The sequence below is a fragment of the Eremomyces bilateralis genome (assembly GCF_010015585.1).
Source record: "Eremomyces bilateralis CBS 781.70 unplaced genomic scaffold P152scaffold_22, whole genome shotgun sequence".
NCBI classification, from domain to species: Eukaryota; Fungi; Ascomycota; class Dothideomycetes; order Eremomycetales; family Eremomycetaceae; genus Eremomyces; species Eremomyces bilateralis.
In genome coordinates, this window is record NW_022985088.1 from 220,414 (window position 1) to 242,707 (window position 22,294).

General features: G+C 54.2%; 7 protein-coding genes across 7 annotated transcripts; 5 read left to right on the forward strand and 2 right to left on the reverse strand.

The window, feature by feature from the left end:
- Positions 1 to 433: 433 nt before the first annotated feature.
- Positions 434 to 2,424, forward strand: P152DRAFT_441256 (ATP-dependent RNA helicase HAS1; the record flags this gene model as incomplete). The annotated part of the gene is made up of 3 exons (XM_033677696.1): positions 434 to 1,082; positions 1,135 to 2,117; positions 2,170 to 2,424. 3 exons carry the CDS (start codon positions 434 to 436, stop codon positions 2,422 to 2,424), a joined length of 1,887 nt encoding a protein of 628 aa, XP_033531414.1.
- Positions 2,425 to 5,539: 3,115 nt separating this feature from the next.
- P152DRAFT_451732 (uncharacterized protein) lies at positions 5,540 to 11,091 on the forward strand (the record flags this gene model as incomplete). Its single annotated transcript, XM_033678250.1, has 2 exons — positions 5,540 to 10,985; positions 11,045 to 11,091. 2 exons carry the CDS (start codon positions 5,540 to 5,542, stop codon positions 11,089 to 11,091), a joined length of 5,493 nt encoding a protein of 1,830 aa, XP_033531415.1.
- A 1,786-nt stretch (positions 11,092 to 12,877) lies between these two features.
- P152DRAFT_468220 (uncharacterized protein) lies at positions 12,878 to 13,774 on the forward strand (the record flags this gene model as incomplete). The annotated part of the gene is made up of 1 exon (XM_033680812.1): positions 12,878 to 13,774. The coding sequence occupies one exon, from the start codon at positions 12,878 to 12,880 to the stop codon at positions 13,772 to 13,774; it is 897 nt and encodes a 298-aa protein (XP_033531416.1).
- An 84-nt stretch (positions 13,775 to 13,858) lies between these two features.
- Positions 13,859 to 15,408, reverse strand: P152DRAFT_461171 (uncharacterized protein). The gene is made up of 2 exons (XM_033680063.1): positions 14,582 to 15,408; positions 13,859 to 14,520 (listed from the first exon to the last, which is right to left on the reverse strand). The coding sequence occupies exons 1-2, from the start codon at positions 14,998 to 15,000 to the stop codon at positions 14,100 to 14,102; spliced, it is 840 nt and encodes a 279-aa protein (XP_033531417.1). The 5' UTR covers positions 15,001 to 15,408; the 3' UTR covers positions 13,859 to 14,099.
- Positions 15,409 to 15,582: 174 nt separating this feature from the next.
- P152DRAFT_461172 (DUF572-domain-containing protein) lies at positions 15,583 to 16,963 on the forward strand. The gene has a single exon (XM_033680064.1). The coding sequence runs from the start codon at positions 15,666 to 15,668 to the stop codon at positions 16,767 to 16,769; it is 1,104 nt and encodes a 367-aa protein (XP_033531418.1). The 5' UTR covers positions 15,583 to 15,665; the 3' UTR covers positions 16,770 to 16,963.
- Positions 16,964 to 17,327: 364 nt separating this feature from the next.
- P152DRAFT_461174 (uncharacterized protein) lies at positions 17,328 to 19,227 on the reverse strand. The gene has a single exon (XM_033680065.1). The coding sequence runs from the start codon at positions 18,760 to 18,762 to the stop codon at positions 17,770 to 17,772; it is 993 nt and encodes a 330-aa protein (XP_033531419.1). The 5' UTR covers positions 18,763 to 19,227; the 3' UTR covers positions 17,328 to 17,769.
- Positions 19,228 to 19,959: 732 nt separating this feature from the next.
- P152DRAFT_516483 (putative t-complex protein 1 gamma subunit) lies at positions 19,960 to 22,149 on the forward strand. Its single transcript, XM_033682951.1, has 5 exons — positions 19,960 to 20,135; positions 20,197 to 20,263; positions 20,313 to 20,521; positions 20,571 to 21,158; positions 21,214 to 22,149. Exons 1-5 carry the CDS (start codon positions 20,111 to 20,113, stop codon positions 21,942 to 21,944), a joined length of 1,620 nt encoding a protein of 539 aa, XP_033531420.1. The 5' UTR covers positions 19,960 to 20,110; the 3' UTR covers positions 21,945 to 22,149.
- Positions 22,150 to 22,294: the final 145 nt, after the last annotated feature.

The window sequence follows — 22,294 nt, forward strand, 5'->3', positions numbered from 1 at the left end:
GCGATGCCTTAATAATGTCCATAGATCCGATGAGGCGCCTCTTCGCAGCACAGGAACAGCATCGTAATTAAATACGACCATGGGATCAGGATGTCAAGCATCAAAGTCTCTCTGCAGGTCAGTGGTTGAGATTTCTGGCTGGAATGGAATACTTCCGTAGCCACTTGAGAGAGGAGACTTGAGAGGCGAGAGTTTGACAGTCAAAGTGTCAAACCTATGCATGACTCGGGATGACTATGAGTAGCATCTGATATGACTCGGAACGGTCACGTGTATCGGACGACTTCTGGGACGATCGAAATCTTGGCACCAGCGCTTGGACCTCAACTTTCTCAGTGTAATTTTTTCGACGGCACCACAGCACAATCTCACGACGATCGAAAACAGCCATTCTAAAGTTATTTGACGCGGCAACCGTTGAAGATTTGCAAATATGGCCGACGACGAACTCAAGTCCCGAAAGCGAAAGCGAAAGCACGGGAAACAGAGCGAATCCGCCATTACGAAGGGTGACCCTGCAACCCAGAAGGGCAAAGATCTGGTGCCAACAGATGATGCTCCAAAGGCCGACAAGAAGGTTTCAAAGAAACAAAAAGTAAAAGTCAAGGAGGTTGTCGACAAGATTGTTGTGAAGGAGACCGTGCCGGGCCGCGAAGAAGAAGAAGAAGAAGAAGAAGAAGAGCTTCAAGGCCCGGTAGACGAAGTCGAGAGCCACTTTCGCGACGCTCAAGGCGATACGGAGGTTGACGGTGCAGACGAGGAAGATGCCGGCCCCGTCGAGAACAAAGACGGCGAAAGTCCTTCGGAACAACTGGACTTGCCTGGCGTTATGGCGCCGCGACTGCCGACCACCGGCGACGAGCCGACGAAGTTCTCCGAATTGAACCTGAACCCCAAGACAATGCAAGCGATCGAAGGCATGGGATTCACGGAAATGACGGAGATCCAACAGCGTGGAATACCTCCCCTGTTGGCAGGAAGGGATGTTCTGGGTGCTGCGAAGACTGGATCCGGGAAGACTCTTGCCTTCTTAATCCCGGCGGTCGAGATGCTCTGCGCATTGCGGTTTAAACCGCGAAACGGTATGAAATGTGCAATGGGGTTCTGAAGGACAATATTGACTTGTAAATGCAGGAACCGGTGTCATCGTAGTGTCTCCCACGCGAGAACTGGCACTTCAAATCTTCGGCGTCGCTCGCGAGCTCATGGAGCACCACAGCCAGACCTTTGGCATTGTCATCGGTGGTGCCAACCGTCGCGCCGAAGCCGAGAAACTCGCCAAAGGGGTCAACCTTCTCATTGCCACCCCAGGACGACTGCTCGACCACTTGCAGAATACTCAAGGCTTTGTGTACAAAAACCTCAAGGCACTGATCATTGATGAAGCGGATCGGATCCTCGAAGTGGGGTTCGAAGATGAGATGAAGCAGATAGTCAAGATCCTTCCTAATGATGATAGACAGACCATGCTGTTCTCCGCCACGCAAACTACTAAGGTTGAAGACCTTGCCCGCATCTCATTACGGCCCGGCCCTCTCTACATCAACGTCGACTTCCACAAAGACGTGAGCACTGTTGAAGGCCTTGAACAGGGCTACGTAGTCTGCGATAGCGACCTACGCTTCCGTTTGCTGTTTACGTTCCTTAAAAAGCACCCGAAGAAAAAGATTATGGTGTTCTGCAGCAGCTGCGCATGCGTCACATACTACGCCGAGCTCCTGAACTACATTGATCTACCGGTCCTCGACCTTCACGGCAAACAGAAACAGCAGAAGCGAACTAACACCTTCTTCGAATTCTGCAACGCCGACCAAGGAGTCCTCGTTGCTACCGACGTTGCCGCACGAGGGTTGGACATTCCGGCAGTCGACTGGATCATCCAGTTCGATCCACCGGATGACCCGCGAGACTATATTCACCGCGTCGGACGAACGGCACGGGGATCCAATGCCAAGGGCCGGAGTCTGATGTTCTTACAGCCCTCCGAATTGGGCTTCTTGAAGCATCTGAAAGAGGCGCGCGTGCCCCTGGTGGAGTTTGAGTTGCCGGAGAAAAAGATCCTGAACATCCAGAGCCAGCTGGAGAAGTTGATCTCCAAAAACTATTACCTGAACAAAGTAAGTTCCCGTTCCCCGGATCGCGGTGATGCCATTGCTAACGGTGCCGTAGTCTGCCAAAGAGGGCTATAAGTCCTACCTCCACGCGTACGCAAGCCACTCGCTGAGATCGGTGTTCGATATCAATAGTCTAGACCTCGTCAAGGTGGCCAAGAGCTTTGGGTTCAATGCACCGCCACGGGTGGACATCGTCCTCGGTGCCAGCATGAGTCGGGACAAGAAGCCGGACGGTAGAAGAGCATATGGAAGCCAACCGAGCCAGGCGAAGAAGTTCCGAAAGAAGCGAGCGGACCTGGTGCGAACTTGAGGCGAGGACCCCCAATGTTGCGCTAGAGTATTTCAAGCTTATAGATACCATTGAACGTTTTCTCACCTGAATTCTCCTGCTGCAACGCAAGTGGGTGGGCTCGCGTAATCTCGACGTGGGATCCTCTTTAAACCGTCTGCTGTGTCAGGAATGAAGGGCAATGAGGTTATGAGGCGCAATCCTGTTTCGTCTGGTGGCTCGTGTGACTCGGGTTGACCAGCAGGCAGCATCTTCTCATGCCCAGCCATCCATTCTCGGAATTTCTCCAACCAGAACCCATCGCAAACTCCCACCTCGGGCAATAAACCAAACTGTTGCGTAACGAAGTCGGCAGACAGCCACTCTGCGGGTCGAGCGAACACACTCATTGCCGTGGAGCTTCTTATTCTTGGACATTCGATTTCATTATTGTTTGTCACCCGTATTAACTGCCATCGTTTGCTAAAATATCGACTGAGGCTATGTTTCGAATATTGTGGGTGCACTCAATGGTACATTTCTTCAGATTCTGGTACCAACGGTCTATCTTCTATATTAAGGCGGCTCAGTATCGTCCATCACGGACTTCCACCCCGACAGATGATCAAGCCCCTTCAGACTACTTCCGCTAAACCACGTTTCCTTACCAGCTACTTCATCCATGCTCTTTGTATCTTGATCAAGCAATCGATTCCCGGCTGCAAATGTCTTGTCCGCATTGTATTGTGTTTCATGCCGTTTCGTTGGTCTTCAGCGGCGGCTTGTCACCAATGTGTCGGGCCCGAGGCTCTCCAGATAGAGCTGCGTGCAGTTGTTGGGAGCCTCCTTCAGAGAATTTAAGGTTTTATCAATACTATATATCAGTCGCACTGGGACGACACTCCGGGAGACGCTAGGAGGGACCATCGTTTATCATGACATCGACGAAAAGGGTTGAAGAGATATAGACATCGAAGTTGATCTTTCGTGGCTCGACTAAACAGTGTGTTCCCAGGTCCTTCAGGTCCATATAGTATATCCCAAGTAGTGGCGAAGGCGACACCCATATTCTAATGAGGTAAAGTGTCTGGACAGCGCATAGGGCAACTCTACTACTCCGTACAACTACGGAGTAGGTCTGTGAGGAATCTGTCTTAGACGATGGTGCTGTCTAGGCTCCTGCAGCTTGATTGGAATGGCCGGTACTTTTTAGTTCTGGAGCAATGCACCAGTCAAACGTGATAATAATAGTATACGTACCTTTCAATGCGTTTGGCTCTTAAAACTGGCTGATAATTCGTCGACAGGACTGTGGGCTTATGCCTGATCCCGTACGGTTACTGGTTCCAAGCGTTGGGGCCTCAACCACGACGAGACTGCTGAAGCACACCGCTCAACCGACCATCCGTTCGAGCAGTCGTCTGCCTCTGAGTGGTCGATGGGATGCGCACACAAACGTGCCTGGATCGGGTTCACGCATCCGGGTCGGAGCCTCTGAGGAACGTATCCTCGCATGAAGCGGGCCTAGGCAAAGAGGCTCACTCCGTGGGATAGTGATGCCGACCGATGGTTTGGGCGAGGTGGGCTCCTCCACCGGAGCCAGGGAGCAGCCGGCGTGGCAAAACGAGGGCTGTGGACTGGTGGTGTATGGAGAAATGGCTGGTGGGAGGGAGATGATTCGTTAGGATGCTGCGGGAGGAGTTGAAGATGGCAGGGAATGCGCTGTCCAGTGTTTACTCGAAGTCGGACAAAGTACTACTTGACCGGAACTTTTTGTGGGAAGTAATATTAATCCTCCATAGAATAGAATATATTTCGTTTAAGTATTCCGTGCAGAAGGTAATTGGGGGATCGGGGGATCCGTTGGGATTCGGGGTAATCATCGCAGAAATCCATGAAGCCGATAGTGAATTCAGCTAATACCAGGCACCGTATTCTGTACTTGGCTGTCAATATGCGTACGTACGCTTTCCTTGCTTCATAGTTGATAGCCATAACTTTAATCACAACAAGTAAAGGAATATTAGAATATCCAGAGCGTGGAAGAGTGGAGGCGGGCAGACTGGGAGGCTGACGGAGAGTGGGAGGCTAATCAATAGGTTTCCCCAGGACCGAGTCAATGGACAACAACCCTCCAACAATAATAGTATCATCACTGGATGAAAACTGAACAGCTTTGCAAAGAAAAGAGTAGCATCGATACCAATTATCAATGGTAAATCATTAATATTGGGGCATCCTGGACGGAGCACGGAGTCACTCCACTCAGCACTGGCGTTTGTCTGGATCAGTTGCTGTGGGCGACGAGGCCCATCCGCCACCCGACAATTGGAGAGCTTTGAGGTTCCCTGCACAGTGAGAGAGTGCACAGTGATCCCCTCCAGCCACCAAAGTTGTATGACAGTTGTACAGCCCTCACTTGTGAGACCATTATCCCTCCACCATTTTCCTTTCCTCCCCCTTCATTATTCCTGTCGCTGGAATTATTATCGTTAGCTTCACTTAGCTGAATTAATTCCTGATTCTGATTCCTGCCTGTGTGAGTGGGACCGGAAATTTCACTTCCACTTCCCTCCCATCACTCTGGTCCTTCACACATCTCATCTACCATGCTCCGTTGACAACGCATCGCTCAATATCACGCCTATCGCTTCCCCTTCGATCTCCTTACCTACTCCTGAGCATCCTTCTTTGCTCGCTTTTATTTCAATCACTTCGGAATCTGTTGCCATTTCTCCGGGTTACTGAATTCGATCCCTTCAAATGTTCCGCTGATCTTGCTGCAAATCGGGGATTGCTGAGGTGCTGTGCCGTCCTGCAGCAACCGAATCTAGCAGCTGACGAATATCAATTGCAGTCGCAGAAAGTTCGACACAAGAGACACACAGTTACGAATCCTTTGCCCTGCTTCGCCCTTTGAGCGTTCTGCGTTTTTTCCTGCCTCATCCCCCCAAGGCCCCTACACTACTCGACTATCAACCCTTTATAAGGAAAACTCCCCTTCACCGGTCCTTGTGGTCGCGGCACAGCTCTTGTGCTTCCGAAGAAAAAAATATCTTGCAGAAGTCGTTATTTGTATTGTTCCAAATATCGATTTGCCCTAGCTATTACATTTACTATGCATCCAGCCGCCTGATCAGGCTACTGTACGTTCAAGATGGGGGTGGACACCCACCGTTCTCCCAAACGACCTCCACTTCCCGCACCGACCGACACTTCCACCTCTGGCTGGGAGACCGGTCCCGGTGCCCAAGAGACGGATCTCGAGACGGATCTGTCAAGGCGAACCGATCGCACCGACAAGACTTCGTACTCCATCCCCGAGGACGGATCCCCGGTCACGATTACGACAAAGAAGCGTAGAGATAGTGACGCGAAGGGCTCACATAACAGCCAGACGAGCTTGCTGATCGAATATTTCGAAGCCAGCAAAACCGAGGGAAAGGAAACCCGGCGACCCTCCGTCCGCGTGCGAGTCACTCCATCCGGTCGCAAATCCAAACGAGACGGGACCAGCGGCGATCACGTTCAGATCACCCAAACGGACCGCAATCGGACGCCGAGCTATACACGACGGATTAGCCTGAACAACAAGAGCGACAAAGTGCTGGAGGCGAGCGAAATTAGCAACAGCGATCGAAGCAATCTGAGCACCATTCCTCCCGTCGAAGTCGAGTTCATCGAACAGAGCGATATCAGTCGAAGCGACATCAGCCGAGGACCGGCTTTTATCGCTGGATCGGATATCTCTTCGATGCCCCCAGACAGCATGCTCGAAGGCTCCGGCGAGCCTGCCTTCCGCAGCCCGAAGAAGTCCCAAGCTATTAGAGAAGAGGAGAGGATCGAAGAGACGGTACCGGTCCCGGTCGATACGCTAAAAGCACCCACTCGAAGCCGAAGCCTGAGCCGTGAACGCCTTACACAGAAAGCGGTGGAAAAGATCATGAGTCAACAACGCGGCGAGCGAGGGGCCGCTTCGTCGACCAAAGTCAAGGGCGTCGAACGCCGCTCCAGCAGAGATGCCGATGCGAAAGGTGCTTTGCTTGGATCGGAATTGTCCCACAAAAGCGACCGATCGGGGACCTCTGCGATTAGTGGAACCTCGAGCATCAACAACCCGAAACTCCTGGCTACCGTGGAAGATGCAATTCGCCGTCTTATCCTCCCGGAAATTACCACCCTGCGAGAAGAGCAGGCCCGGTATAAGAAAGCCTACTTGCGAGATTCCATCACTTCGACTGGAACGGGCAGCTCGTACGCCACTGACGGCAGACGGCGTGTCTCCAAAGTCAGCAGCGAACCGCGCATTCGGAGCGGAAGCTACGATCATGACGTCCCTTCCGTTTTCACGGACGATCACGGTGAAATGGTTGAAGGAGGTCGACGCCGTCATCGCCGCAGCAGCAAAGACAGTTCGAGCACGGTTCGAGAGGAAGAACGCGCTCACGTCCATCGCAAGTCGAGTGGCGAAAAGAGCGGTGGTCGAGCGCGCGATGTTGCGGCTGGCGCATTGGCCGGCGCCGCTGCGACCGCCTTGACCGCTGCGGCATTGAAGAAGCACGACAGCTCGGGTAACCTTGATCGACGCGAGAGGCGCAAGAGAAAAGGGAGCACCTCAAAGAGTGGAAGCCGTAGTCGCAGAGAAAGCGTTTCCGAAAGCTATGAGGAGACCCGAAGAGAGGCGGGTCCCATCCCCCCAATGCCCATGCAAAGCGAACTGGTTTCCGATGTCACGAGAGACTCGATCCGGAGCATTCCAACCGATGTGACTGCGGGTCCGCTTGACCGAGGATCATTCACACCGAAAGGAAAAACCCGAAGCAAGTCTTCCTTGAAAGAGCGGGAAATCATGGAAGTATCAAGAGGGTCGCCCAGACATATCACCAGCCCGACGACAAGAACCCCCACAAGGACTCCGGTGAGCCTGAAGCACGGCCTGGGCACGTACCACGATAACCTTTCACCCGTCGAGACTGTCCGCAGCGCGAGAAGCGAAAAGGACGTCGTCAGTTCTGGGAAACCCACCCAGGCCAGCGCGGGCGCTGGTATGGCTATCACACCCGCTGCAATGGCTGCGGCGGCCGCGATCGCAAGGCTAAAGCCCGGGGAATTCGATGATGTTTCGGAGGAAGCTTTTGACGGTGCCACTGCGCAAACTCCATCTCGAAGTGTCGTTTCGCCGATCCAAAGCGTCGACTCTTATCGCGACGAGAACGATCTCACCATGGCGGGTGCTCTTGGAAGCCCCGACAGCATGTCACGATCAGGGACAACGAGACCATATCGACCGCATGGATTTAGTATGGAGCGAAGCCACGAGGTCATGGGACAATTCACTCCCAGCCCTTCACGCATTCGTGCAGCCGGGACGCCAGGCAAAGATTCTCCGATTGAGCCTGGTGGTATCGAACGTGAGGCTGAAGAGTTCTTCCGCCGCGCCCATGAGGAGAATGATCGGTACCGAAACGAGATGAGTACGGAGCCTGTCACGTTCGGACCCGAATCTCTTGACGACTACGAAACCAGACGACTCACCCGAATCACGGAAAATACAGAAGATGACTGGACGGCGGACCAACAGAATCTGCGTGAAGTTGGCCAGACGACCGAGTACGTTCGGACCCCTCTCGCTGTCGAGAGCGCCGTCGCGAGTCTCCTGGATCCGAGTACACTGAGCGTTCGGAGTAGCCAAGGAAGCCATCTCGATGCTCCGCATAGTCAAGCCGGCTCCGCAACACTAGATCGTGGACTCGCACAAGATGTCGACAGCCCGCGCAATTTGCAGCACGAAACTAGCGGCGAACGATGGGGCGCGATTCGAGACCAGGCACGTTCTTTGAAGGAGGAGAATTCGATCGATAGAGTCCACCATACTCCGACCAGCAAACAATCGCGCGAGACGCCCTTGTTGCAGATGGAGTCTCCGACTCAGACCGCTTCAATCCGTGCTGTGAGTCGGGAGCTACAGCGAGAGCCTTCAGTGACGATGTCTGCCCGTGGAATCCCTGGCCAGGATGAGCCGGCGATTGGCTTCATTCCAGACGATGAGAGCGATATCATCACGAATCCGACCGAGATCCAAGGCGCGAAGAGGCTGAGCGGCAGTGACAAACTAGGATTTGACAAGCGAGCAGCCCTTGCTGCGGCGGCGGCTGGTGCGGTTATGGAAATCGGGGCTCGCGGCTTGTCGCGGGGAAAGAATAGCGGAGAGCACGTCGACCCGATCGGCAAGGAGGTTGATGCTCGGGGATACATGCAGCCGACAGTGGACGATGAGTACAACGAGGATCCTGGCTATGATCCAGTGCATGAAGCTGCGGAACCGGGTCAAAAAGCCGAATTGTCACGAAACATTCCCATGGCCAATAACGATGAGGGGTATCAGACGGACACGCACATGAAGGCGCAACCATTTGCCCGCGAAGATGAGGATATGGATGATGAGTATCCGGATGTCCAAAGCCGCGCGAAGTACCTCTCCGGCATGAGTGCCGGGATGGAGTCTCCCCTTTACGACTCGGCAACCGGGCGAGGCATTGATCGAATCAAGAGCAAAGATGTTGTGGCTCTCATGGACCACCTCACCGTTCGAGACGCCCAGCGGAACGCCCGCGATACCGAGATTCTCGTCACCCTCGTCCGAAGCGCGGCCGAGATGCGCACGCAGTGGGAAGAGATGAAGCGCTTCATCCGAGAGCAGGACGGCATGGTTATGAGCAATGCAGATCGCAATGCAGACATCACCGTTCAACGGGTTCTAGGTGGCCCTCGTCCACAGCCACTCGGCAGTCCTCGGGCTCCTCGAGGTGCATCCAGCGAAGAGACGGACGAAATGTCGAAAAAGCGTGAAAATGTGTTCCGCCGGGCCCTCAAGGGCTTGAGCATGAAGGGCAACAGCGATCTGACAAAGATTGAGGATATGCTCATGCAGCTGTTGTCGGAAGTCGAAGGCCTGAAGCTGACACAGGGCATGTCCGCAAATATGACGGTTGCCTCTAGGACTCAGCCGGCAAGCGTGAACAGCTACGAGCATCTACGTACAGCGGATCCTGGTTACGAGCCCGAGGGACGGGCCGGGACGAACAGCTCTCCAAACCAGAGCGGGTATTTTTCCAATCCCAGCTCGCGGCACGTGAATGGTCTGCATTCAGGCTATGATGGACGAGGTGGAAGCGAAGGCCACGCCCGAGGAAACCGCATCAGCACTGTGCTTGAGGGCGACGAAGATGAGCAGGATTATGACGTTCGTGCCCCACTGACTAGTCATCCATACACTTCGGCCAAGGCACAAGCCGCTGCGGATCAGAGGCTCCTGACGCCTACCCAGGAGGCTTATCGAAACAAAGCTAAGGCAAGGGCACCTAGTGCCGAGATGGAGAAGCATCTGACACCGCCTCGTCAGACCGCAGGACAATTCCAGCAGGGAAGCAGCACCGAGAATACCCCAGCGCGAACATCTGAGAAGAAGCACAAGTCAACCTCCAGTTCTCTGTTCGGGATTCCACGTATGTCTCGCTGGAGCAAGACGACCGCATCGACCGCGGCTCCCGACTCCACTGGTCTCCAAGGCAGCACTGGACCCCGCCAACGACCTTTCTCCGATGCCAGTCGCAGCGGTAGCAACTTGGATGTCACGCAATACGATGATGGTACCTACGCCGTCCATGATGAGGATCGTCTTCGCAGCACCAACTCACTCGCCCACGAAGGGCAGGCGCAACTATCTCCGGTTGTTCAAGCATCTGCCACGTACATGCCCACCGCAGCTGGCGACATCGACATGCCTCATGGTATTCCACGGTCGCCCTCCCCGCTTATCCCTGAAACGGCTTCGGGACGGTCGAAGGCATCCGTCATATCACAGGAGGATCCGAAATACCAAGCCCATCGCAACAGCCTCAATCTCCAGCATCCACAGCCACGTCAAGGACAGACTGGACGTCACCAGAACCATCTGGAAGGGGTTGCGACCAGCTTCGATCCGAAGGACTTCGGTCTTGGATCCGATCTTTCGGGCGTCAGCAACACCACCTCCGGCATAGCGCAGCCACAGGACCAATGGGGATCGGAGCCGGCCCTCGCGCTGAATCGGCAGCGATTCTCCGGCAGCTCGGGCGGCTCGTACCGTGATGACGGACCGCTCGTCCCTGCGCCGGCCACTCAGACGGGCGCATCCCGAAGTAGCTACGCCGAGCGTGCGCAAGCGCAAGCGCAAGCGCAGTCCCCGACCAAGCCACGAAAAGCGGCCGTCGATGCCCGCGAGCATCTCACCGACGAGGAGGACCACTCCACGGACGACGAGTCGGACGCACGATACGTCGGTCCGACACTGACCAGCATGCCGCCGGCGCCACCCAACACGCTTGCAGGCTACCAGGCCGCACCGCCGCTTGCGCCCATTCAGGAGGTCCCGAGCGTGCGATACAGCTTGGATGAAGGCAGCTTGCGGGACATGCGCGAAGAATTGACGCCGAGTCCGAGCCTGCGGAACCAGCCGCGGATGCAGACGCCAACGAGAAAGATTACAGGGCCCCGGCCAATGCCTGGCGCAGCACCGAGGAATGGGAGTGGAATGAGGGAGATGATGAGCAAGAAGAGTTTTGGTGAGTGCAGCATGCGCACCCGTTGAAGATAGAGTTGAATGCTAACCCTTTGGCCTCAGATTCCCTGGAGAGCTATCGCGATAGTGTGGATAGCGAGACGTTCTAAATCAGGAGCAAGGTCACTGGTTGAATAGTCCCCGGGAGCAGGATAAAGATTGCTAGCACCCATTTTTTATGCGGATGACGAGCGCTTTACGAATGATCACGACGTGACGACCTGGAAGACTTCACTCCGGCACACCCTTTCGATTCGTTAATTCCTCATCAGCATGATGGTTTAACCTATGGCGTTTTTCGGTCGTCTTTCACTTGCCATTACTCACATCTCCGCGTTCAAGCGGACTAGAAAACGGACATCGGCCTGGTGCGTTGGGATGCTGGTGAAGACATATGGACATGCTCCAGGAACGGGCTCCAAGGCCGGATTCCTGGGAAGGTAGATACTGCAATCAGGTCAATACGTGTATAGCAATCACTTAATATATTTACAGTCTGCGCGAGGGAGATTGAATTACATACTATCCGGTCATGCTTCACATGATATGATCCTCTAGCCGCATTCATCCTTGAATCACATTTCCCAGTCCTCGTACCTGGAGTCTCGTATAATTGTAGGCCAATCATCTTGCCTACCTGTGAACGTCCAGCTAGATGGACGCCAGTTGGTCACCAAGCTCCTCTTACTGACTGCATCACGCCGATGCGATTCCTCAACTAGGAATGTCGGTCCTTTGCTGGAACCCGGCTATCCGGCCCTCGACTCTCGAGACACCAACATCCACCATCTGGAGTGCGGTCTGGCAATTGGGCACGATCATTTTGAGGAATAAGTATCGCCGGACGAAATTGGACTGTCTTAGAAGGTGGACGGAGTTAGACCCTAATACCGTAAAGTACATCTTCTGTATTCTGTTGCATGCACAGCAGAAAGGCCAGAGTGGAGACACTGCCACGCCATATGTATCTATGACAACTGATACGGGATGGCATCAGTTTGTACTAAGTTGAGGCTTAACTACATACGGTACAGGCGAAGTTGGGTTTCTGTTGCTGTGATATCGCATCATCCACCCCCTGCCCCCTCCTTCGCCCTCTCCGTTAATCCTGCTCCGTTTTTCGGCGTCTCAGTCCCATCACCCATGGAATCCAGCACTGTACTGTGAACACAATTGCTTCCAACAATCCAGCATTACCCACAACCATTTAGCAAGGGCGCGAATGACAAATGCGTTCGGGGACTGACGTATCTAGTCGCTGGTGTGGCTCGGAGGTTTCCCGGTGGTGCCAGGGGGGAAGATATTAGATCTGATTTTTGACCTTCCGTTCCCGCGTGGCGAACAGAAGTTACCCAACTACTGAGATACTAATATTAATTAATTGAACGTACGGCACGGTACGGTACTTACCCAGGACAGTACTTAGTTTCCTATCAATCGTTTTTCAGAAGCCTCATATACACTCGGTCTTCCACCCGTATTCCCCCCCCTCCACTCGCACATACATGCTATCTCTCCCTCTCGCTCTCGCTATCTCCCTTTCTCCCATACACACGCTCTCTCTTAAAACCGTCAGACACCTTAGACTTCCCTCACAAGTGGATTCACCTCCTATCGAATCTTTATTACCACTTCTCAGCCGTTTGGGGACAATTCCCGACTCCTCCCATCTCGGTTCCAGTGACTCCGTCACTCTAGGACGTTGCAATGGAAATAAACCCCACCACCACTGCTGAAGCAGCACTTCATACTCTTCCAACCCCTCAAGGCACTCCTCCAATGTCGGCTGTCACTCCTCTAGACAGTGTGCCTTCGTCGTCCTCGGCTTCTTCCGACAGCGGCGCGGTCGATACTCCTCCAACGATCGACCATCTCTCCGACTCGAATCGACCAACAATGAATCTCAAACGCAAACGAAGCAACTCCTGCATCCCCTCGCTAGCTCCCTCCGGGACCCTCACCCCCGAAGAGGATCAGGATGTTCTCATTCCCGCCGCGAAGAAACTCCACACCCCCTCATCCACCTCCACCCAAGCCTCCTACATCCTGAACAATACCGCCAACGCCCTCCTGTCCCTCACATCGCTCTACGACACCTCCACATCCGCCCAGGGCTCCCTCCGCCGCGCCGTTCAGCTCCTCGCACAAACGCAGTTGACTGGGCACAAGATCATCACATGCGGGGTCGGCAAATCCGGTTTCGTCGCGCAGAAGCTATCGGCCATGCTCAAGAGCCTAGGGATCGCGTCGAGCTACATGAGCGCCGCGGAGGCGACCCATGGGGATCTGGGAGATGTCCGAGGACCGCACAGCCCCGCCTTTGGTCGGCATGTTCGGGAACCGGGATGGAGCTTGGATGGGAATGTACGGAGGGGAGCGGACTCGATCGTCTTCATTAGCTACAGTGGCCGGACGGAGGAACTGCTGCGCGTGCGCGACCGTTTGCCGCGCGGAGTTGGCCTTGTAGCGATTTCAGGCGTGCAAAGCGCGGCGCAGTGCGCACTTCTTGCGTCTCCAGAGACGTCCACGAAGGACGAAGGCGATGGTCACGATTGCGTACCTCTTGGCGAAGGGGAGAGGGTGCTGTTGCCGGCGCCGATTCCCGAGTCGGAAGAGGCAACATATGGGGTGGCTACACCCACCACGAGCGCACTGGTCGCAATGGCGGTGTCAGACATGCTGGCACTCTGCATCGCGGAGGAATTGTTTGAAGGAGATCGGGACCGGATGAAAGAGGTATTCAAGCGGAATCATCCTGGCGGTGCGATTGGTGAGAAGTCAAGTAAGAAGTGAGCCCCCCCTCATCGGCAGGTCTTCACGTCCGGGCTTGTTCGTCCCTGATTTTGGATATGATATCACCAGGCATGGATTGGATTTCTCGAATGTAGAAATGAATTAGGGAGTAGCTTCTATGAAATTATGGACAGCGTAGCTCAATGTGAGCGTCAAAGATCGCAGCACATGGGTATCAATTCGTCCCTCGGGTCATCGTAAATTCAGAAAAAGAAGAGCATGAACGTGAAATCGTGGACCCAACGCCTTATATTGGGCCAAGGCGCCGTGTTAATGCCAACTGGTCAAAAATAGCAACCGAACACCGGCACTCAGGCCTTCAAATTCATCGAGTGACTGCTCGTAGTAGCGGCGCATCCTCTGCAGCCTGCTCCTCTGGTATCGACTCCTGTTCCGGATCACCGTCTTCCACGTCCTTGACTCTCGCCCCATCGTAGACCAGAACTGGGTCCTGCTTGCTCGCACGCCACTCCACAAACGCGGCATACGCCAGTCCCGCGAGCCAGGGAAGTTGCATGCCGAGTACGACGACTAGCCCTTTGACGATATCCAGTGCGCTACCGTGTTCGAGAACGAGGGCCACAATGAAGAGAACCATCCATCCGGCTAGGGAAGCGAAGAGTTTCGCCCATTGAAGGCGTGTGAAGGTACGCGGGAAGAGTAGGGAGCGGGAGAAGAGGATGATTTCGGCGAGGATAAGGGTGAGGAGGCAAAGGGCCGCCAAGATTAGAAGAATGGTAGGGAAGCTTCAGAACCAGTCAGTACAGCGACATTATCAAGGTCAAAAAATGATCCAGGAGTCCATACTTATCCCAGAACGTGGGGTCCCTCCGCTCTCTCGTCAACGAATGCTGTACGGCCATCCACGCCGTGAAGGCGGTCGTCAACGTGAACTGCGTAAACCACAGCGGCACCAACACAATCAGGTGCCACCGTCCTGTCGGCCGCCCATATGCAGCCGGAACGATGTGCATGTGTGGGGGCATCCCCGGGGGGTTATCCGGGTCATCCGCTTGCTCGGACAACTCCAGAGTTCTGTCGGACGTGGTGGAGGGGGGTCGGTTGGCCGCGGGGCCGAAGGTCGAGTAACCACGAGACGTCGTGCGCGATGGAGGACGAGGAGACTGAGACTGAGACGGTCGGGATGGAGAGGAGAAGAAGGTGAGTGCGGAGGATGGTTGTCGGGAGGGAGGGGTCTTAGGGAGGGTGGTACCAGGAGGAGCCATGGTGGGGCGGGCGCATTCGTTTCTTTGACGGTGGCAGGGCGCTAGGGAGGAACACGGTGAATTGGAGAGGAAGAGAGGGAAATAGGAAGAGAATCAGAGAAGTCGAGAAAGCACTTCTCGTCGGAAGAAGATAGGAGCAGAAGGGTTCGTAGGTTGAGGACTGAATGGTACAGCTGACTAGGGATCGGGACCAGACGATCCACGGTCTCCGTCGCGGTAGAGGCAAAGAAATTCTCTTTCACACAGGTATTAACGTGGACTCCACGAAGTAGGGTAGATCTGAGGTATCTGAGGTAGGGTGGGATCGGTAGGTCTACATAGAAATCCCAACATTAGGAAAAGCGAAGGAAAAGGTCGAGAAGTGAGGTGACTGGAGGTCAATCAGGTCAGTAATCAAGTGATACTCCTTACAACGCAGGATGTCAGCGGAATGAATGTGGCTGAGGTGAGAGAGTGTGGCGCCTGAGATGTTAACCGTTCACGTGATAAACATATCGTGATCACCTGACTTCCTGGTCGTCAGGATCCCGTGACTGATATATGCATTCTCCAAATTCCTGAGGGTCTTCGATTGACAATAATACGGGATACCTCCAAACTACCCGTAATTAATAGACTGCGCCAAACAGCTGCCCTGCACAGCAGCACTGTCGCATGCCGTCAAGATGCAGGGCTTCAATATGGGGCGGTATTATCCGCCCGATGCGACGGATGCCCCTAAATTCAACCAGACATCCCACCCGCTCGGCGCCCGCGCTCGGAAAATCAATCAGGGTATCCTGACCGTCCGCTTCGAGCTCCCCTTCGCGATCTGGTGCGAGCACTGCACTCCTCCCGCTATAATTGCGCAAGGAGTTCGCTTCAACGCCGAGAAAAAGAAGGTCGGGAACTATTACACGACTCCCATCTGGAGCTTTCGGATCAAGCACGGCGCATGCGGTGGTGGAATCGAGCTGCGGACGGACCCGAAGAATGCCGAGTATGTCGTGGCCGAGGGCGCGAAGAGGAGGGACTACGGGGAAGGGAAGGAGGAGGATAAGTGGGGGAAGTTTGGGGAGGTGCTGACGGAGGAGGAGAGGGAGAGGCGGAGAACTGACGCGTTTGCACGGCTGGAGGGGAAGAAGGCGGATGAAGGGCGAGCGGAGCCGGAGAGGGAGAGGGTCGAGGAGTTGGTCAACGTTAGGGAAAGAGACTGGGACGATCCGTATGAGGCAAACAAGAGGGTCCGACGGCAGTTCCGGGCGGAACGGAAAGTGCGGCAGCAAAATGAACGGGAAACAGAAGCGCTTCAGCAGAGGATCGGATGGGATGGTGAGATCCTGGAGCTCACGGCAGAGGACAAGACAAGGGCGGAGTTGGTGGACTTTGGAGAACGAGGGTCAATCGAAGACGATATCTCCCGTGTTAGTTCAAGGCCGATGCTTACAAAGGAGACGAACAGAGTCCACTCTACAACAACGGTCTCAAAACTCCGAACAAAGGCAAGCATCGCGAAAGAGGAGCAGGCTGCTCGATTTCAACAGCAGCTTCAGCACAACACGCGGGCGGCGTTGAACCCGTTCGCCCTCAGCGCCGGCGATAAGAGAGCATCAATTCCTCCCACCATCGCCGGGATAAAACGTCGAGATCGCTCATCGGATACTGACGGTCACCCGCGATTGGCGAAAGCGGTTTCGATTGTGAAGGATGCACCCATTACTGCTCCAGACGAGTTGCTGGTGAAGTCTAAACCAGACCTAGGTCTGACGGGATATGATTCCGACGATTGAGATGAGTTCACCAGGCATGGTACGGAGCCTTGGTTGTTGCAGCATTGGGAAGGCGTTCTATACCCCGATTTCTCGAATATTAAATGACTTGGTCCGCTTCAGGGAGGACACGGAGTCAAGTTATGTCCTTTATGCTGTTGTACCACGCATCTCACACTCACGAGATCTACTGTCAGATTGCCGTGATATATGTACCTATTCAGTGATATTCACGACATCTAGCCATTGCCAGCCCCACAAACCTAGCCACTCACAGTATGCCTCTAACTAAGAACAACGAGTGAAATGATGATGGGGGATGGTTATTGGCTGTCTATGAACCGCTACTAAAATATTGCGGTATGATATCCATTATTTACCAAGGATGAGAAATACCGCCGCGTGCTGAGAGGTTCACCCAAAGAGTGATCCACCACGGAAAAGAAGGCATCCAGCCTGCAAAGTGATGAATCCGACTCCTTCGTGCGTCTGTGTAACTACACTCTGCAGGATGGAGCAGGCGAACAGATCGATCAAAGCGGATGTCACAGAGGCGCCTCTATGGAGCATGAAGTTATGCACGGTGAGCGTTTAAGTTTGGATTTCTTGCATTTACGTTGCTGTCTCTAGTATGCATCGGTTCAATATGACTACCAAACCTCACTGGCGCGCAGAACGGTGCCATCGATTGCATTTTGCGCCGATAACGAGCCAGCAGCCGACGCACATCGCCGTCGTGACCAGTTGATGTTCCACGAATAAGCGACGAAAGCAGAAATGAGGATGAATCAGCAGTATGGTACATCACTGCCAGTGCGACGCCTTCCCAGATAAAGTGTTGAGAAAACCGGAATCAACCCGAGAAACGCCATTCCAGCACCGTGTTACAGTGCAATGAGGCGATATGGACCGTCAATGATCGTCAAGTGAGCTCTTTTCCAGAGCGAAAAAGAGGGCGCGGAAATTCGCGGAGCGTGCCGTGACGGGGCAAAGCGACGTCGAAGTTCAAGGATGCTCGAATTTACATCTCCATTTCGAATTCCGCAACTTCCATCGTGGCTGGCGACGGTCCGGGAGTATTGGAAGGGGAAGTCCGCGACGCCGCACGAATGGTTTCTCCACGAGTAATGACGTGCTGCAGGACAGTGCCGTCGGCGGAGACCTCTTTGTTCGTAAGACTCTGAATCGCTTGATCGGCGTTGGCTCCGACCAGCTGCGCACAGCTGAGATCTTCTTTGAAGAGGTAGTAGCGTTCGTAAGGCGAGGATGGATCGGTGAGCGGGGACTGAAGGACCGTGCGAACGAGGTATGTATTAAGAGCTTCGCTGAAGAGGAGGATGGAAGCGGAGCCAAGCGGATAATGGTTCTCGATGTAGCGTTCCCAGCCTTTGGATGCGTCGATGAGGTGAACCGAGAGACGCTTCCAGCCAATACCAAGGGTGATGTTGAGTTGGTCGATCGCATCAGTCGGGGTTGAAGGCATGGTGGCCGGGATGGCGGTCTCAAGAGCCTGGACATGGTTGCCGGCAGTGACACCGTTTTGGAGGCGCTGCGACTTGCGCGCGAGAGGTTCACGTGGCAAAGCACTGAATTTCTCCATCTCATCGCCTGGGAAGTGGGTTTGAGCCGAGATACCGACCTGACACTCGGCAGCGATGTTGAGACTGAGCCCATCGGGGTAGAAGAGAGCCATTCCGGGATCGTGGATGGGTTCAGCGGATGGCGTAGATGCAGTGGAGCCATTGATGGTGCAGACTGCGAGGGGATCCGCAGGCTCGTCGCATGAGTCCAGGTCATCGAAGGAGCGCTTGCGGCCAGCAAGGTTGGTATTCGCCTTGGCGAGGTAGTTCATGGAGGGCGGGGCAGGGAAACGGGGTTGAAGGCGTTTGCGGCGAGGGAGAGTGCCGGCCATGACTTGATCGGGCTGGTCATGCTGGGGGTTGTTGAAGATGTTCGACGGCTGAGAGGGACCCAGGATAAGGGTGGGTGCGGACGCATAGTAATTGAGACCCATGGCGGCGGCGATAGGGTTCAGACGGGGACTGATTGATTAGTAGGATTAGACGGACTTGTGATGAATTGAAACTTTTTGAGACCTGCTCCAGCCTGGACTGCTTGATTTAGCCAGGCGACAATTGATGGATGAGCGATGAAATGGCGTAGAAGGGAAGAAGGAAGACGACGAGGGCGGGATGAAGGTGATTGGTGGGATAGATGGTCGGAGGTGGAGGGGTGAGCAAATAGAAGTGAGAGGTGGGTTGGATATAAAGAAGCGGTATGAAGCTAGAGAAGTGGTAAGGAGAAGAAGTAAAGAGGCGATGGAAGGGAAGTGGAGGAAGAAGTAACTGGGGGAAGGGGATGAAAGGTGAGACTGGTGAGAAAGAAGTTGGAAAGGTTAAGGAAATGTAAGGTGAGAGAGTTAAGGTGAGAAGTTCCTGGGTTAGAGGCGGAGGGTTAGACAAGGTGATGGTGGTAAGGCGTCACGAATGAACCAAACACTTGACTGCCCGGAGTTGAGTGAGTGCATGGGTTTGGAAGAGTGGAAGTGTCGACTGTGGAGAGTTGGTTAGGATTGGGTTAAGGCGGAACCGAGATCGGCTAGACCGGTGATGGAATGCATTGATTGGCTGAAAAAAGCAAGGCTTGCAGGAACGGGGTAAGGCCAGGGATTCCGTGCGGGTGAGGTGGAGTCGCTCTACCAGCTGAGGCTACCACTGCGATATGAATTTGATGTTCTACGGAGTACACATTACTATGATTGATTAATGATTATTCCGTACTCCGTACATCAGTACGATTGAGGACTTTCACTCTTATACAGAACTGATACCAAATCAGCAGATTACCCGTAGATCGCATAGAATTATTGAAATTCCGTTCCACCGGCCCTCGGCAATAAGGCAAAGGCAATGAGGCGTGTAGTTCTGTCTTCTGATGGATGGCACGGCACGGATCAAGGTGGGTGGCTGGTGGGGCGTAGTAGGGTAGTCACGTGAAATAGAGTGGCTGGGCTGAATCGGAACTTACCGCCAGATCCCGATGATTAGCTAATGAATTAATCATGTGCTTCACCAGTCCGAGCAAACATTGCTGCCTTGTAGCCCTGTGGCCCAATATAGTCACGTGCATCTCCCAGGAAGCTACCTCATGCCTTGCTGCCTTGATGCCTAAGACGAAGCTCGTGCATCACAGGAAAATTGATCGCGACTCTGATACGCGACATTTCAGTTGTTGAAGCTGGAAAGAAGTTGAAGTTATACCTTGTGGAGGAACCAAATCTCACCCGTCCCTTTAACAGAGAACTACAAACCCTTCCTTAATACCATACCCCAATACAGTCCACCGTTTCCATCTCATCCACCATGCAGGCTCCAGTCGTTGTCCTCAGTACGTGCTCTCCAACCACATCCCCTTCCGCCCTGAACTCGAAGCTGACCGTTCCATCCAGATACCGGAGGTGGGGATAGACAGATAGGTCGAAAAGCCCAGATGTCAAACATTACCGCCGCAAAAACGTGAGTGGCCTCCGTCCGATCAGGATGAACCTAGCTAAATCGAATCCAGCGTTGCCGACATTATTCGATCATGTCTCGGGCCCAAGGCGATGCTGAAGATGCTCCTCGACCCCATGGGCGGCATCGTGCTCACCAACGACGGTCATGCCATATTACGGGAGATAGAGGTGTCGCACCCTGCCGCAAAGAGCATGATCGAGTTGAGCAGAACCCAAGACGAAGAAGTTGGAGACGGCACCACCACCGTCATCATTCTAGGTATGGCCCGTAGAGACATCGTCGATTCACCCTGTTGACGCCAACATAGCGGGCGAGATCCTTGCCCAAGCTCTTCCGCAGCTGGAACGAAACATCCACCCCGTCGTCATCATCTCTGCCTTCAAACGAGCGCTCGCCGATGCCCTCATCATCGCCGAAGAAGTCTCAAAACCGGTCGACATCAAAAATGATGAAGCCATGTACTCGTTAATATCCGCCTCCATCGGCACAAAGTTTGTTTCGCGGTGGTCGAAACTCATGTGCAGTCTTGCCTTGAGCGCCGTGCGGACGGTCGCCTTTGAGCTGGGCGGGAAGCCTGAGGTGGATATCAAACGATATGCTCGCGTGGAGAAAGTCCCCGGTGGCGAGATTGAGGATTCAAGAGTGCTGAATGGCGTCATGTTGAACAAGGACATCACACATCCGAAGATGAGGCGGTTAATCAAGAACCCCAGGATCATCCTGCTGGATTGCCCATTGGAGTACAAGAAGGGGGAGAGCCAGACGAACATCGAGATCACGAAGGAGGACGATTGGAATCGGATATTGCAAATCGAGGAGGAGCAGATCAAGTCCATGTGTGATGCTATCCTGGCCGTGAAACCGGACCTCGTCATTACCGAGAAGGGAGTCAGCGGTAAGTCTTTGCCGTTCTATATTTACCTGCTTTTTGATCTAACATTCATTGCCAGACCTTGCCCAGCATTTCTTCATGAAAGCCAACATCACTGCGATCCGCCGCGTCCGCAAGACCGACAACAACCGTATCGCTCGCGCGGTCGGCGCCACCATCGTCAACGACGTGCACAACCTCCAACCGTCCGACGTCGGCACCGGCTGCGGGCTATTCGAAATATCCAAGATCGGCGACGAATACTTCACCTTCCTGACCGAATGCACGGACCCCAAGGCATGCACCATCCTTCTCCGCGGTCCCAGCAAAGACATCCTGAACGAGATCGAACGCAATCTCCACGATGCCATGGGCGTCGCACGGAACGTCATGTTCCACCCGCGACTCAGCCCCGGAGGTGGAGCGACGGAGATGGCCATTGCGGTGGGCTTGGAGCGGAGGGCGAAGAGCATCGAGGGCGTCGCACAGTGGCCCTACCGCGCCGTTGCGGAGGCGATGGAAGTCATTCCCCGTACTCTGATCCAGAACGCCGGTGGCTCACCGATCCGAGTCCTCACGCAGTTGCGAGCCAAGCATGCCGAGGGCGGGTCCAGCTGGGGCGTGGATGGAGACAAGGGCATCATCGCCGATATGAAGGAATATGGCGTGTGGGAGCCACAAGCGGTCAAGATGCAAAGCATCAAAACCGCTGTGGAGAGCGCCTGTTTACTACTGCGAGTGGACGATATCGTTGCCGCGAAGTCCGCGAAGCAGGCAAGCGGTCCGATTGGAGGAGGTGGAGAGGAATAGACTTCGAGATCCCGCCTGTACTCATACTAGATATCTGGAAGCGATGCGCCTCTACAACAGGATAAATAAATGAACTGCAGGAGGCCACACGAGCTGGAGTCACTGGTCTGCATTGAACCTAGGCACAAATCACGCAACAAGCGCATGAGGACACCTGCAAATTTTGAACCTGACCAATTGTTCCATGGATCGAGAATCTGTACATCACAGTAACCATTTCGCTTGTCCATGCAAGACCCCATCGCTGTGCAAAGAATGCCTCCCGCAAGGCAGGAAAGGCAGTGGACACCCAGCCCTGAATATTAAACATTTTCCTCAGAATTAATCCCTCAGACGCCTCAGCGCCCCAT

Excerpts from the sequence above, each read along its gene's own strand:
- P152DRAFT_461172 (XM_033680064.1), top strand. The coding sequence starts at position 15,666 with ATGCAGGGCTTCAATATGGGGCGGTATTATCCGCCCGATGCGACGGAT.
- P152DRAFT_461171 (XM_033680063.1), bottom strand. The coding sequence starts at position 15,000 with ATGGCTCCTCCTGGTACCACCCTCCCTAAGACCCCTCCCTCCCGACAA. Across the intron at positions 14,521-14,581 it reads GACCCCACGTTCTGGGATAA|CTTCCCTACCATTCTTCTAA; the intron begins GTATGGACTCCT and ends CTGGTTCTGAAG.
- P152DRAFT_461174 (XM_033680065.1), bottom strand. The coding sequence starts at position 18,762 with ATGGGTCTCAATTACTATGCGTCCGCACCCACCCTTATCCTGGGTCCC.
- P152DRAFT_516483 (XM_033682951.1), top strand. The coding sequence starts at position 20,111 with ATGCAGGCTCCAGTCGTTGTCCTCA. Across the intron at positions 20,136-20,196 it reads GGCTCCAGTCGTTGTCCTCA|ATACCGGAGGTGGGGATAGA; the intron begins GTACGTGCTCTC and ends CGTTCCATCCAG. Across the intron at positions 21,159-21,213 it reads TACCGAGAAGGGAGTCAGCG|ACCTTGCCCAGCATTTCTTC; the intron begins GTAAGTCTTTGC and ends ATTCATTGCCAG.